The sequence below is a fragment of the Dermacentor andersoni genome, chromosome 5 (assembly GCF_023375885.2).
Source record: "Dermacentor andersoni chromosome 5, qqDerAnde1_hic_scaffold, whole genome shotgun sequence".
Classification (NCBI taxonomy): Eukaryota; Metazoa; Arthropoda; class Arachnida; order Ixodida; family Ixodidae; genus Dermacentor; species Dermacentor andersoni.
In genome coordinates, this window is record NC_092818.1 from 92718195 (window position 1) to 92733319 (window position 15125).

A 15125-nucleotide genomic window follows, 5' to 3' on the forward strand; every position below is an offset into this window, starting at 1 on the left:
TCCGTTCTCAGCGTTCACAACTCGCCATCGTAACCCGGCCGAATGGAGAACACTGGACGATAGGTCAATTTATTTCAATTGCTCGCGTGTTGGACATATCGCTCGTGATTCCCGCAGTCGTTGGTCATCGCCCCTAGTGTGAGCTACCAGTCCGACCGTCCAGATCAAGGTGCTTCCCGTTTCTCCGTGCATCCTTCATCTACGAATACCGACAACGTACCTGCGACCTACCGAACCAGCCGGTCACCATCGCCCCTAATGTCGTCGGTCTCGTTCGCCGCAGGCCCGCCGCTCTTCTTCCCCCGCGTTTGTTCCACAGGAAAATTATTCCGTGCGGCTCCCGGAGGTAACACTGCATCAACGACCCGGTCTGCAAATGATCTGATCACATTGCCTACCCTTGGAAGTACATTAGACGTTGAGCTGGATGGAGTCCAAGTGAAGTCCCTGGTCGACCCCGGCGTGCGCCAGGACTAAAACTAAACGCGATAAAGCCCACCTGTTGGATAAAACTGTGGACTATTTAGTGAGCAATGGGTTAAGGGTCGCTGTTTCGGACAAAGAAGGTTCTTTTGTGGTGTTACATAAAGGGGCTTATCAGGAAAAGGCAAGTTTGGCTATTGGTAAGAACTTTAAAGAAGTGAAAGATAATGTAGCCAAAGTGAAGGAAAAGGCAGTGGCACTTCGTGATGCTGTAAGCCTAGAAGGCCTTCACAAGCGTGTTAAGAAAGCAAAACAGGGACAGTTAAAGGTGTTCTCTGTGAAGACCCACGAACCGGAAATACCATTCCGGGTCATCGTAACTGAAAGGAACACTTGGCAAAGCAAAGTTTCCACGTTTCAACAAGACCACATTGCCTCGCTAAAGCTGGCCGACCCTCTGGTTGTCCCGAATTCTGAGAGCGTTGTCGAATACCGCTCGTCAAATAATCTAGGAAGGTTTGCCTCTTGAGCGTGGACGTAGATGGTCTTTTTTATTCTTTGCCTTGCAACCAATTAATGTGCAGTGTCAAGGCATGCATTACGGAGCAGAATGATGAAATTCGGTTTGTCCAAAATAGTGGTGTTTCTGTTGAAAGCTTCCTTGAACTTTTGTCATGTTACCTGAGGCTGACAACGATTAAATGGAATGACTCACTTTTCATAGAAAAGGCTGGTATCTGTATCGGATCTAGAGTGGCTCCCGTTCTGAGTAGCATTTTTTTTGGAGCAGGTGGATGAGGCATTAGACCGGTGCATTTCTGGGATAGCCATCAAGACGTTCAGATATGTTGATGATTTTCTTTTTTTAATTAACAAAGACGACTCTACCAACAAGGTGGATGAAATAATGGGTATCTTTAGTGAGCTAGGTCAGGGTTTGAGCTCATCGTCACTCGTAAATTCTTGGATAGTGGAGCCCAGGTAAGTCATGTGACTTACGTGAACTCATGATAAGAACTGAAGTCCAACAGTCTCGAGCGTCTCAAGATGCAGCACAACTCACGCTTTCATCTCTGCACTTCCCGCAGGCTCCCTGGTGTCGAGAAACCTTGAAATAAAAGAAAAGTTGAGAATAAAGCATGTACGGAGGACAGAAGTAAGAATTTTTCGTTTCATTTATTGCACCTTATGGGCCTACGGATATTACACACACATTTACATTACACACAGTTTGTTACTGAGTAAGCAAAAGCTCTGTTATGCATACGAAGAATGAGTTGCACGCACAGCGCTGACTATATCAAGTTAAGAAAAATAAATTGACATTTTCGCCTCGAATAAATGAAGCCGACTGCAAGGACCCACTCACATAGTGCTCCTCGCCGGCGGTGTTCTAAGAATACGCGGGGGATACCCTGCGCGACACTGGCGTGATGATGAGCGCCCATCCGCCGCGGAAACTCGGTGGCTGTGACGTTACGCGCTCTTGTCTAATTCATCGACAACTAGAAGCACAGGCACAATGATTCTGCCTCGATCTCATAGGCTCCTGGTTAGCTGAGATGGTACGGCAATGCCCTGAACAGGATATGAAGAGGTAACAACTAGGTAAGTAAATAAGTAAATTAACTAATTAACCAAGTGTTACTTATTTAATTATACGACTCTAAGCGACTATGTGAACATGAAAAGGCCATAGACGATTATGTTGTTATTTCGTGTGGTTACAGTACACCTGCACTGGTTCTATCATGTATAGAGCAGCCGAGCCATCACTAGGAAATCCTACGGTAGATCGTCCGCCAAGGCATGGGAACGGACACCACGAGGTTTCGGCCTCACCTGGCGCCATCGGTGAGGATCTCATCTGAGAGTCCCGGAGCTGTAACGGGGAAGAGATACAAAACACCATTAAACGGCCACCTCAGAACAAGAGACAATTATCTATGCGGCAGCCGAGCAGGCCGACTTGGGGAGACATAATAAAGGGGAACTGCATTAGTCAACTACACTTCAATGCCGATAATGCCGCTCAGGTTTGCCAAGCCAGAAAAGACGCAAAAGCCACAAATATATACACGTGCCGAAAGCGCCCTGATCTTCTCGTACATGCATTGTTTTCTTGCGCTTCGCTTGCAGTATGCAGCTCTCGTATACATATTATGATATAAAAAGCTGATTCGATGTATGTGCATTTATATATTATTGCAGTGTTTCTATACATTTCACAGTTAAAGATGTAACTATTGATGAACTTGTAGGAAAGCTAGGTTGTTCCGATATACAGCTGTTACCGGAGTATTTAAATTTCACATTTCTCATCTATTTGGTTATATTTGCCCTGACCAATCTTGATGTGCTTGTGTTTCTTTTTGATGACATTATATCATGCACTCGATGTGTTTCCTATTTTAGTCAGGTTTAAGACACTGGAATAACACAGCAGGGACGTTCTCATTGTCAGGTTAGTTGTTCCGCAGTTGAATTCTGTAGTGTACAAGGCCAAATGCACACCGCAAGGGGCGGAAGAAGGGAGAGACACGCTTAAAAAGAGCGTTCTTTCCTCTCGTGTCTCTTTTTTCCCCGTCTTTTGAGGTGTGCATTTCGCACAGGACACCACAGATTTCCGCAGAGAAGTTACGACTAAGCGCCGTAAATGCACATACACGTTTTATAAGGGCGTACCTTCTAGACGTTGATAACTTAGAGTGGTTGAGGTTTGGCAGATCTTTTGAATTAGCATTTGTTAATAATGCTTCCTACTGACGTATTTTTTCTCATATTCATGCCTCAAGTATCCCACAGGGACATTACATGAGGGGTGTGAAAGACTGATAACACAGAACTCAGTTTGAAGAAAAAAGTTGAAAGAAAACTTATATTCTGTTTATGCAGTAGAGTTGAATAAAGAATACATCGCAGCATAGGACTCAACGTCCGCTCTCTTCGGTCTCCAAAAAGCGTCTTCCCCTCACACACACACGCGCACACACGCGCACACGGACCGTCTTCTCTCGTCGTCGAAGCTCCACCCCACCTCCAAATGTAAATACAGCAGGAGTGACGCCCTGCTCTTCGTCAATCGCCGAGGGCAAAGGTTGCCTCCATCGTGGTGGTGCCGAGGTGGTGCCGTTTCCACTCTCCACTGCGGCCAGACGAAGGGTCCTTTTCGCTTTGTCTGGGAAAGGCCTCTGGAGTGCGCACGTGCGGTTAAACTAAGACAAGAACACAAAACAGAACACACAGCCCCCTAAAAATGAGCGTGCTCATTTCCCCCCTCTATTGCAGAGTTCGAATGGATCTAACAGTTGCACAGGCCAACGAAGTTTACCGTCTGGCAGCCGCACTATGCAGGCTCGGACGTGTCTGTCTCGACTAGCGAGCACCTCGGAAATAGCGGCTCTTTTCCAGAGGAGCCGAGGTAGTTTTTCGTCATGAACTAAGACAAGATCGCCTTTCTTCAGCGAGTTGTTTTCTTTGCTGGCGGAGTTGTGCGCCCCACCAACGCTAGACATTTGCAATGTTTCCATCTTCGCAGAATTTCCTTGGCTGAAGTTGCAGTTGGAATGGTCGGGTGATCGTCAAGAAGCGCTAACAATCTTTTGCCCGTGAGAAAGTGCGACGGTGACAAGGCAGTTCCTTCGTCTGGTAATGAGTGCAGGAAGGCCAGGGGGCGTGGATTATTGATGGCCTCAACTTCGCTGAGCATTGTCGTCAACTCTTCAAAGCTGAGATGTGCGTTTCCCAGTACACGCCGAAGACAAACTTCGACGCTTTTTGCTAAACGCTCCCAAAAGCCTCCCCACCGTGCTGCCTTCTCAACAATGCATTACTATTGTATCTGATGCTCCGCACAGTAACTAGTAAATTCTACTCTCTTCATTGAGTTGAATAATTGCAAAATGCCCTTCGACGTTTTCTTAAATGTTAAAGCATTGCACATGTAGACAACTGAAGGTAATCCATGACGCTCTGTAAAACGATGGAAGGCCAGCTGGAGTTTCTCTGCGGAGAGGTCCGATACGAGCTCCAAATGAATAGCACGAGTCACGGCGCAGGTGAATAACGCAATGTATATCTTTTCTTCGTTTCGTTTTCCCTTTGTGAAAAGAGGACCTGCGAAGTCAAACCCAACTTCAAAACAATTACCTGGAAAGGTTCTGTCAGGGGGAAGCGGCGCTGTCGGTGCATTAGCTGGTCGTAGCCTCTCTCTTATACACCCATTGCATGTTCGAATGACCTGTTTTGCGACTTGACGTGATCTTGGAATCCAAAAGTTCCCTCTTACTTCGGTCACAGTGTCCTGAACACCACAGTGCATTACAGTCAGATGTCAGTCTCTCACAATGAGTTTAGTGAATGCGTGTGCACGGGGTAATAGCACGGGATGCTTGACCTTTTCTTCCTCTTTGGCATGCTGTAATCTTCCACCAACACGCAGAAGTCCGTCATTGTCAATGAAGGGACTCAAAGCATATATCTCTGACTGCTGATATACAGCTCTGTTTTCAATCAAGTTTTGCCTTTCAGCTCCGTAAGTGCCTTCTTGGACAGTCTTAATCCAATAATTCTTTGCATGATTGAGTTATTCGGCGCTGAGACCACCACCAAGGATTTAACCTTTCGTCTTTCTAAGGAATCGAAAGAATCAAGCAGTGACACGAAGAAGCCTCGACAACCGGCTATACTTCATTATGTCTATGATGGTTTCCCTTCCGAAACCGAGGACACTTGCAGCTCCATTTTTTCTTTCCCTTTCTCTTGTTCTACTTCAGTCGTTCGCGCAGTCTCTTTATTTATCTCAAGTGACCATTCTTGGCTGTCTTTGAACAGCCAAGGAGGACCGTGCCGCCAGAATGTGTTCGCTGACAGTTTCTGAACTGACATGCCTCGCGTGAGGCAATCTGCAGGATTTGCATTTCCAGGCCAATGATTCCACTGTTGAGGAGCACGAATGCACGAATTTTTTACGAATGCCTTCCATTTGTCAGCGTGGCTCTGAATGCAGTGCAGTGCAACAGTGGAGCCTGTCCAGAAAAACACTGCTGCAGACAAGCCCGCTTGCTTACAAACATAGTTTGCCAGACGTGCTCCTCTGACAGCTGCCATTAGCTCCAGCCTAGGCAACAAATGACGCTTCAACGGTGCTACTCTTGATTTGGCACATATTAGCTCGACGTTAAAGCTATTATTGCCGTCCCTCATTCGCAGGTAGGTGCATGCACCATACGCTTCTGGGCTCACGTCACAGAACACGTGCATTTCGAAGCGACCTATCTCATCCTGCTCTGTGATGCATCGTTCAAAAGTGAGTCGATGAAGGTCAAGCAGTTCATCGCACCATATCTTCCATGTTTTCTCCAAATCATCCGGCAGTGGTGAATCCCAGTCAACCGCTCTTTCTCACAAACGCTGAGAGAATATTTTTGCTCGGATGACGAACGGACTGACGATTCCAACCGGGTCAAAAATCCTGGCGGATGCTTACAGTATCATACGCTTGGTGCTGATACTGCCTCTGACGGCGCTGAAAACACTTTCTGTAGGGATGGAAAGGAGATCATTTTCTGGTCTCCAGTGCAGACCCAGAACCTTATGTATCCTGCCACAACGTTCTATAATGTCCTTGTCCTCCAATAAGCCTCGTAGTTTTGCAGAACTTGTGGCCCATTTATGCAACTTCATGCCTGCATCTGCCATGATTGCCTTGGAACTCTACATATTTCTGCAGCCTCATTCACTGACGATTCCCTGGTAATTAAATCGTCGACATAGAAAGACTCTTTCAAGATGTCAGCAACATGTTAGCGCTCATTCTCTTGCTACTCCAGGTGGTAAAGTATTGTCGCATTGAGTAGATATAGGCTGGTAGACGTACCAAAGGGTACCCTTCTCATTCACCATTCTTCCACCTTTGGAAGTGCGTGAGCGTCACTTGGTGTTTTTTCGTACCAAAGGAACCTCAGTACGTTTCTGTCCTTTGGCTGCACAGGAATTCGCGAAAATTTATTTTCTATGTCAGCGCTGAGTGCCACATTATGCACTCGAAAGCAAAGCAAAATTCGAGCTAAATCTGCAATAAGTTGAGGCCCTTTCTCCAGCTGGTCGTTAAGTGACAGCTTTCCTGGCATGTGCACTGAGCTGTCAAAAAGAATTCACAGTTTTGTCGTGGATTCTTCGCGTCTGACTCCTTCATGAGGCATGTAGTAAACATGACCGTGTGATCCGACTTCTAAAGAGATACACGCTCAGCATGACCTTCCTGCAGGTACTCTCGCATAACGGAGTCGCATTTCCTCAGAAATTCTCCGTCGCGCCTGAGACGTGCAGTCAATCTCTGAAGCCGTCTCTCTGCTAAATCACTGTTATTGTGAAGTTCACCAACAGGCACCTTCCAAGGCAGAGTTACTTCATATCGGCCTTCAGATGAGGTAATACTAAGTTCAAATTGATCCTGCACTGTTTGGTCATGCAGCTTCGAGTTGCTCTCCTCTTTTATGCCTAGAGCGTCCAGTTCCCAGAAGTTTTGCAGAAGTGAGTCTAAGTGGTCTGGAATGCGTGTCTCTATCCTTAAAACGCAAGTGTTAACTGCAACAAAGACTGAACTCGTCGGGCTTACCGGGCCTTGGAAGGTCCACCCAAATGCAGTGTTGACAGCCACGAAACTTGGAGAATCCTTCCAATGCCCAACCTCATTCCTGACAAATTTCCACATGTGATCTGATCCAATTATAAGGCTCGCACCTGGAATTGCAGACATGCTTGGAAGCAGCAGCTTTACAGCGATGGGTGCCCTTTCAGCTTCTATTGTTTGGATGAAATGATGCTCCACCGGTGTATGCAGAATATCCTTGCAAATTAATGGCACCTCGACTGCCTTAATAATGACTTCTTCGCCACTGTATTGTGCCTGCAGTCGCACTTGCACAACGCGACATCTTTGTTCATTGCTTTGATGTTCGCCAAAGGTACTGAGCTTCAGGGTGGTGAATCCAGACTCACGTAGCTGGAACGTCTTTGAGACATCCTCTCTGATGAACGTCCTTTGGCTGCCTCCATCTACGACTCCCCTTACATAACCGCCTTAGTTACACCAATTACGCATGCTCTAAAGGTCTACAAAAGAACGTCTGAATTGCTGTAATCTGTGGCAGAGGTATAAACATTGGTTGTAGCGAGAGTTGGAAGTTCCCGTTCCGCAGCTCCTGTGAGTCTTGTGTTGCACATAAAAGACGTATGTCACCCTCCACAGGTACTGCAGCTGACTCTTTTGTGGCAGTCTTGTACGCGGTGACCCCGTATAGTGCAGCGGAAGAATCGCATGTCAGACATCAGCCTGCTCTTTTTTTTTCTTGAATGTCGAGAGGAGTAGTGCGAAGTTCAGTGCTGTGCTCTGACGAACCACAGAAACACTTGGTCGTCGCCTTTGTCGCCATTTTAGTGTGGAGAACCGCCGCGGTCGGCATCCTCGGGCGTTTCTCTTGCCTTTCTTGAATTGGCGGAGCCTTTTTCGGCGCATGTTCAGCAGTAGCACTTCTTTCCCGGCTTTCTACCTCGGTTAGGAGGAACTCAAGAACCTTCGTCAACTTGTCAATCACCCCTGTGGTGTCTGCCTGTGCAGGCGTCTCGAATCCACCCTTATCTTCGTAGTTTCATCGAGGTGCAGTTCCCTTGGAACGGCAAACTTCTCTATTATAGTCGACTACGAGGTCGTGTGGCAGCGCCGCTAATATGATGTCGCACATCACAATCGAAGAAGTAGCAGCATTCACGGCTCAACTGCGCAGCCCGCGTATATGCCCCTGAACGTGGTCATAGAGTTTTCGAAGTCCACGTAGGTCACTCGCTGAAGTAACGGCGGGTAAGGCTCGCAGCTTGGCGAGATGATCTTGTTCGATTTGCCTTCTCTCGCCGAAGCGTCTGTGCAGAATTTCGAGTGCAGAATTTCGAGTGCATCTTTATAGCAAGCCTCAATGGCATCTAGGCTTTTTATCGCTACTAGGGCTGGTCCATGCAACAACAAGCGAAGGTGCTGGAACTTTTCACAAATTAAGAGATGAGAGTTCTTATGGCTAGCCTTTTGGAATTGCTCCGGAAAGGGCATCGAGTTGGCCAACTCACAGCCGAAGGTTTCCAAGCGTAGCTTGGGCAACTTCACGCCGTCACCTCGGAGAATAGTTTCTTCCCTTTTGGTGATCACTTGATTGTGGCGCAGTTTCAGCCGGTCTGTTGTCCACTTGAAGGGAGGTCAGCTTTGCTTGCAGACGACCAAACATGGCTGTCAACTCATCGTGGTATCTTACTGCCTCGCCGTACTCAGCCTCAAACTCCGCTTCAGGGACCAGTGGTTCCAGCTTCTCATTTATCTTACGCAGCTCCTCGTTACTTGTTTCTATCGGTCTATTAAGGTGGTAACTTGGCTTGAGGTTCCCTCTCAAAGGACAGGCTCGGCCTCGTTGATGATGCGCGAGTTGTGGCCGCGACGAACGCGCCTTTTCGCTTGAAGCTCATCCATGCGTCTATCCATGGAAGCACTGGTAGATCTCGATGTTCGTTGCGTCTGAGCAGTCGAAAGAGTCAAGTCCGCTGTCGGCTGCGATGCTCCTTTCCCGGGTTTCGGCACCATGTGAAAGATTGATAACACAGAAGTAAGTTTCAAGAAAAAAGTTAAAAGAAAACTTACATTCTGGTTATGCAGTAGAGTTGAATAAAGAAAACACCGCAGCATAGGACGCAACGTCCGCTCACTTTGGTCTCCAAAGAGCGTCTCTCCTTCACGCGCACACACGCGCACACGGACCGTCTTCTCACGTCGTCGAAGCTCCACCCCACCTCCATATGTAAACACAACAGGAGCGACGCCCTACTCTTCGTCAATCGCCGAGTGCAAAAGTTGCCTCCGACGAGGTGGTGCCGTTTCCGCTCTCCACTACGGACAGACGAAAGGTCCATTTCGCTTTCTCTAGGAAAGGCGTCTGGAGTAATCACGTGCGCTTAAACTAACACAAGAACACAAAACAGAACAGGGGGTGGGCAATGAAGGCAGCGGTTCGCAAGTAACATGTTAAGTAATGGCTCTCCATGGGCGCTTTAAATTGGGTGCAGTCTTTTAACATGGGGATGTGGGTGCGAAGTTCGTTCGGGTCTTGTGCCGTATGTAGGCAGAAAAGGCTTCTGGAAGGTCTTCGTACGGTTACGCTAGGGATGTACGGCGTTTGGATTGCAATGGCGAGATGTCCGATTCCATTGCGCATTGCGATGAAGTCAGACAAATGGATGAAGGGAGAATATACAAAATTAATGACTAGCCAAAATTCAGTAAAAAATATCGACCATCTTTTTCCGGCTTTCTTTTTAACCGCAAACGGTGAACCTTGTTGATCAAAAGATTCCACTTTCCCCGATATTTAATTTTTCCCACTGGTTGAGAGCGTGCCGAGTGCCCACAACACGGCCAGCAGCAAGCGAGATTTTCCAGTAGTCTGAACTCTATGAAAAAAAAAGGGAGGGCGCTTAAGCTTCGCCTTTAAGAGTGGAACGCGATAGCATTCAAAGATCCATGATCACGCTTCCCGGCAACTGCAGCTTAAGTAACCGTAATGTTTACCGGGAAACGCTGGCGGCGAACGCTATGCACGCAGGCGAGCTTTCTGGTAGAAACGGCACACGTTGATGATGATGATGACGATGATGATGATGCTAATGGTGGTGGTGTGGCCAACCCTTTGTATCGGGAGGACGTAGCAACCACGCCCACGCCAGGATGACGCTCTAAAGAAATTAAAAAAAAAAACAAGTTTCTGATTATTAGGCACACCGTAATAGGGGAGTCCAGAAATATGACTACCTGGGGTTCCTTAACGTGCACCTAAATCTGAGTACACAGGCGCTTCCGCAGTTCGCCCCCATCGAAATGCGGCCACCGTGGCCGGGATTTCATCCTGGGACCCCGTACTAAGCAGCCTAACACCATAGCCACTAAGCAACTACGGCGGTTGATCCCGCTCGACCGCCTATACCTATTCAAGCAAAGCAAGTGCAGGTAGGGAAAAGTAAGGAGGAGAACACCAAAAGGACAAAAAAAACGAAAAAAGAAAAGGAAAAAGGGAAAACACGCTACATTGATAGGCAGTCATTGGGGTCCATCCGCAAGTGCCACTCGCCGGCGTTCGAGGCGTCTCTTTGTCTCCGCGACCGCGGCTCTGTCTGCACCGCATGTACCGTCCTCTCCACTAGTCTATTCGAAGCTAAGATCATGGATAAACTGTGCGCGAGAGATGGCCCAGTACACCGTAGTACCACATCTTCAATGTTTTCGTCCTCCTTTCCGCACCTCCGACACTGCACATCATTCACATCGTTGTTTATGCTTGGAATGCGCACACAAGTGCGGAGCGCACCACCTCTTGTTTCAACGAACAACCTACTCCCGAGGGAATTGTCATATAGGTGGACCGTACCAATATTGTTCTTATGACATCGGTACACAGCCAACGTCGACTTCGCTGCAATATCACGCATCCAACGTGTTTCTTTTTCATCCTGCACTTGTTCCCGCCCCTGTTTTACCCAATCCGCTGGTGAGCTAGCACTGATAGGGGAGCGAAAGGGGCCGTATTTACTTTCTAGTGGTATAAGCAACTCAACCACGGTGTGCACATTCATGTCGCTGACACGTAATCACATATATACACGCCGCGCCCGCCGCCCTCGAGGCATGTCGAGCAGGCGGCCACGGTATGCGATTTTACTGACCACCTCCTGAGCCTGAAAACACGGCGAGCCTAGTCTCCCTGTATAGCCTCGTTGGCTACCGCACCACGACAGCCGAGAGCTATCCGACCAACGTCTCGCTGGCGTCGCTCCAGCCACTACCGCGTGGGCGGCGAGAGGCAGAGCACAGCATTTGCGAACGTCAGCGCCAGCACGTGAACGATTTCCGATAGGTCTCGAACCATCACAAACCCGTTGCATCCCCACAGATATCGGTGATGAAGGATGCACCGCGGCTGACGTGTCTTCTCGCGGAGGATGTCCTCTTGGTGGCCACAGAGCTCCGACCCACTTGATATTTGCACTCCCGAGTATTTGTATGCCGAGCGCGCTGTCGGCGCCTCCTCTACTATAGCGTTGTAACGTCCTCATCCATGCCTGGGCCCGCGAGGGGAACTATTTCAGATTCCTTGCAGTTAAAGCGCAGCCCGTGACGCGTTATCTCCTCTTGACAGATGTTAATGAGCGCTTGTAGGTCCTGAGGGCACTCTACCATTAACGCAAGGTCATCAGCAAAGGTGAGACCAGGTAATCTGCCCCTCTCATCTACGTCCACTTTACTAAGCTTTAGCTAGAAACCGAGAACACTACTGAGAAGTTTGCGTTCTAGGTTGGCCACATACAGAATATATAAAGCAGTGGGGACAGAGGGTATCCCTGTCGTAGTTCCCTCATAACCGTGACAGGTGTGGGTACTACACCTACAAATTGAGCAATGGCAATGTTGTTTCTGTACAGGCGCTACCTGCAGGTGTTGCAAGGAAAGGGGCATGCGGCTCCATGGCCTCCGAGGTTGACGCGCGTGTGCGCGCCAGCTGGCGCGCGCAAATCTTGGAGGCCATGGCCGCCCTATGAATGGTGGAAATGCTGAAAAGTGGTTTGTGCTGATAGCGCCTATGCCACGTGTCATGTGTCTGCATTATCCGGTGCTTTCGCCCAGATGTGTGAAACGTTGTCTGTTCATGATGTCACTTGTCACATGAGTGTTTTCTATATAGATATGCTGCTTGCGTAAAATAAAGGTTGTTGTTATCGTGCTCGGCGTCCCGCAAGGGCCGCAACATCACGAAGTGGGAGTTTCTTGCATTCGAGGGTCGTTGCCCTAACTTCGTCTGCCGGCGCCATGTCATAAGACAACGCCGTCAAGCCCTTTCACGGCATGTTCGCGGTTCCAGCTCCGCCAAGGTCCGACTTCGACCGGACGTCCTAATGGCCTTCTTGGATCCAACTCTTTGATGACAACCGCATCGTCTCGGGCCTAAATGAGCGGAGCGAAGAAGCGCAGGTCCGGACTCTATACGATGTGCAGGCAAGCAAGAGAAATCTTCTCGACCTTTGCATTACCCGAAGAACAAAAGCAGTACGAAGTCGTCAGAAAGAAGTTCGACATTCACTTCGTCGCCGTAAGGAACCTTCTTTATGAGAGCGCATGCTTTCACCGTCGGATTCAAAAACCTGGAGAGTCAGTCGACCAATTCGTTACCGCGTTGCACACGTTGGCGAACCGGTTAGACTACAAGGAAAAAGAGCGCATGATTCGAGACAGGTTCGTGGTCGGCCTCAGGGATGCTAAGCTCTCTGAGTCACTTCAAGTGGATGCCAATTTGACTCTCGCCAGCGCTTTGGCAAAAGCGCGCTTAAAGGAGACCGTCCAGCGACAACAGCCGCAACTGCGAGAAACCGGCGACGAATCCTTAGCAGCGGCGACTAGCAACCTTGACGCGGTCAGCAAAGAAGGGCAGCCCGGAAAGAAATCTTCAGGACACCATTCGGGCAGCTCGTCAGAGAACTCGTCACCTCGAATACAAGGTCGCCGCCCCTGAGCACAGTCCTACCGACAAGGCACCCCGGGTCATGCCCCAACTGCGGTCAAGGAGCGCCCCCCCAGAGCCTCGTGTCCAGCAAGAGCAGCGAAATGCAACTACTGCGGTTGTTCCGGACACATTGCAGTTGAATGTGGGAAAAAGGCTGCACGTGATCGAAAGAAGGTACAACATTCATCTCTCCATGTGGACAAGGGGGCTCATTTTGTTGGCGCGGTGAACGGGGAGTACTGTAATTCTCGGTATGAACACATCGTCATTAACGGTGTTCGCTAAAGTAGATTCCGGTGCCTAAGTTTCTGTTGTGCCCTCGCCGTTTTCCGGTTTACCTACCATTCTAGACTAGTGCGACTTAATCCTAACAGGCCCGTCGAATGAGCCACTGAATGTTCTGGGAAAGTGTCATGCCGCTATCCAGTGGAAACAAAACACTGTCCAGCAAATCGTGTACGTGGTCTCACCATTACGCTCCGTACGTTTGTGTCTCCCAGTGCTTGAGGCTCTGGAAGTTAAGTTCGCAGACTCTGTCAGTCGCGCAACAGCCGTGGAAGCTTCCCACCCGCACTTTTTCAGTGGTCTAGGAGTGATAAAAGGAGGATGCAAAATTAGACTAAAGCCGAACTCGATACCGCTTGCAATTCATGTTGCGCGTCGCATAGCCTTACCCTTGCGTGGCCGAGTTAAGCCCGGTGTACATGGAGCGGACTTTCACGGCAAACGTCATCCGCCACAATTAGACGCGGCGGGACGACGCCGATGGTTCGCTGGCATCGCTTAGATTCAGCGAAAAACAGGCGAACGCTGTCGCCCGCTCGCCGCTCATTTGTCCGCGTTGTCAGACTCTAGGAATGTGTTTTTGGATTAGAAAAAGAATGCTACATAGGCTTTTTATTGTCTTATTCGTCGTTAATGACTAAACAACTTGGAAAAAAGTTTCATAGAGGCGCTTACAAAGGATTTCTGCACATTTCATTCAGCTGCAAGGGTTTTAACGGGCTGGCTTCGCGCCGTCTGGCTACGTTGAGTGGTGGCAGCGCGGAGCGCAAGCATTGTAGAAGGTTTTGTGGTTTTCCCACTGTGACTTTAGTTTACTTTGTGTAAAAGCACATTGTTGTTATTCATGTTTACTTCAGTTTCAGTCCCTGTTTTAAAGGTTCCTCCAGCAAGAAGCGTTTAATACTGCAGCCGGAGAGGATATAATTATCGGTATTTAGCGTGAAATGGGCCTGTCAGCGGCTCTCGTTCTCGATGCCCTAGGCATTCAATGCGCCGCCTGGGTCCGCACTGCAGCAGCCAGAAGACCAGGCGTGTTCGATTTCTAACTATAATCTGTCGTCGCACTTTTCCCTCAAGTCACTCGAGCAGAAGGGACATGGGGTGATACCAGAGCAGGGGTGGTTTCTCGCCGAAGAAGCACAAGACCACGCTTTGCGAGCACGCGTGCCGACAGCGAAAAAAAGAAAACAGCTTCGGACGCCGCTAGCAGGAAACCGTTTCGACCTCTACACCTGAATCCATATGTGCGGCGCCACACACACAAGAAAAGACAATAAGAAAAGCTGTACAATACACATATTATTTTGCGCCATGGAACCTTAGATCGGGTCGGTAAAAAAACTGCAGCACACTTGTAATTATCTGTTTCGTGAGCACCTCGCATAAGTTTGTAGGAAAATAACTTTACACAAATTTGTACTCTTAAACATTCAATATCCGGCTGTAATGAGCAACGGTGTTCCCTTTATTCGCAGAGAGCCCGAAAGAGCGCGGCCAAACAAGCTCAAACGCCCGCATTCCGTCGCTTCAACGGGACAGCGCGACGACGCTCCTATAGAAAACTAAACATAAACAAAAATTGGGGGGACGCTTAAGCTTCGCCTTCAAGAGTGGAACGCGACAGCGTTCCCGTCGACCCGCCAAGGGATGTAAGACAATGCGCTACGGCGCAGCGATCACTTACGAGGCGCCCCGCATCGGACTTTGCACCCACCAATCACGCGGTGAGCGTCGAGCAACGCAGCGTGCGGCGCGGCAACGAAACGTACGCCTGAGCAAGCGGAACGAACCAAAGAACTCGGTGTCTCGGAGGGGGGAACGATGTACGCC

The 15125-nt window shown here is 48.9% G+C and overlaps 1 protein-coding gene and 1 pseudogene across 5 annotated transcripts in view; one reads left to right on the top strand and one right to left on the bottom strand.

The window, feature by feature from the left end:
• LOC140218490 (uncharacterized) overlaps nucleotides 1-15125 on the bottom strand; it is an 86536-nt gene that overhangs the window by 40766 nt on the left and 30645 nt on the right. For all 5 annotated transcript variants that reach the window (XM_072288222.1, XM_072288220.1, XM_072288224.1 and 2 more), the window contains exons 3-4: nucleotides 2266-2305; nucleotides 1487-1531 (exon numbers count right to left, since the gene is read on the bottom strand). In XM_072288222.1, the coding sequence (XP_072144323.1) occupies nucleotides 1487-1531; nucleotides 2266-2305 (85 nt within the window). The remainder of the gene's footprint in view (nucleotides 1-1486; nucleotides 1532-2265; nucleotides 2306-15125) is intronic.
• LOC140218394 (uncharacterized) lies at nucleotides 12459-13150 on the top strand (annotated as a pseudogene).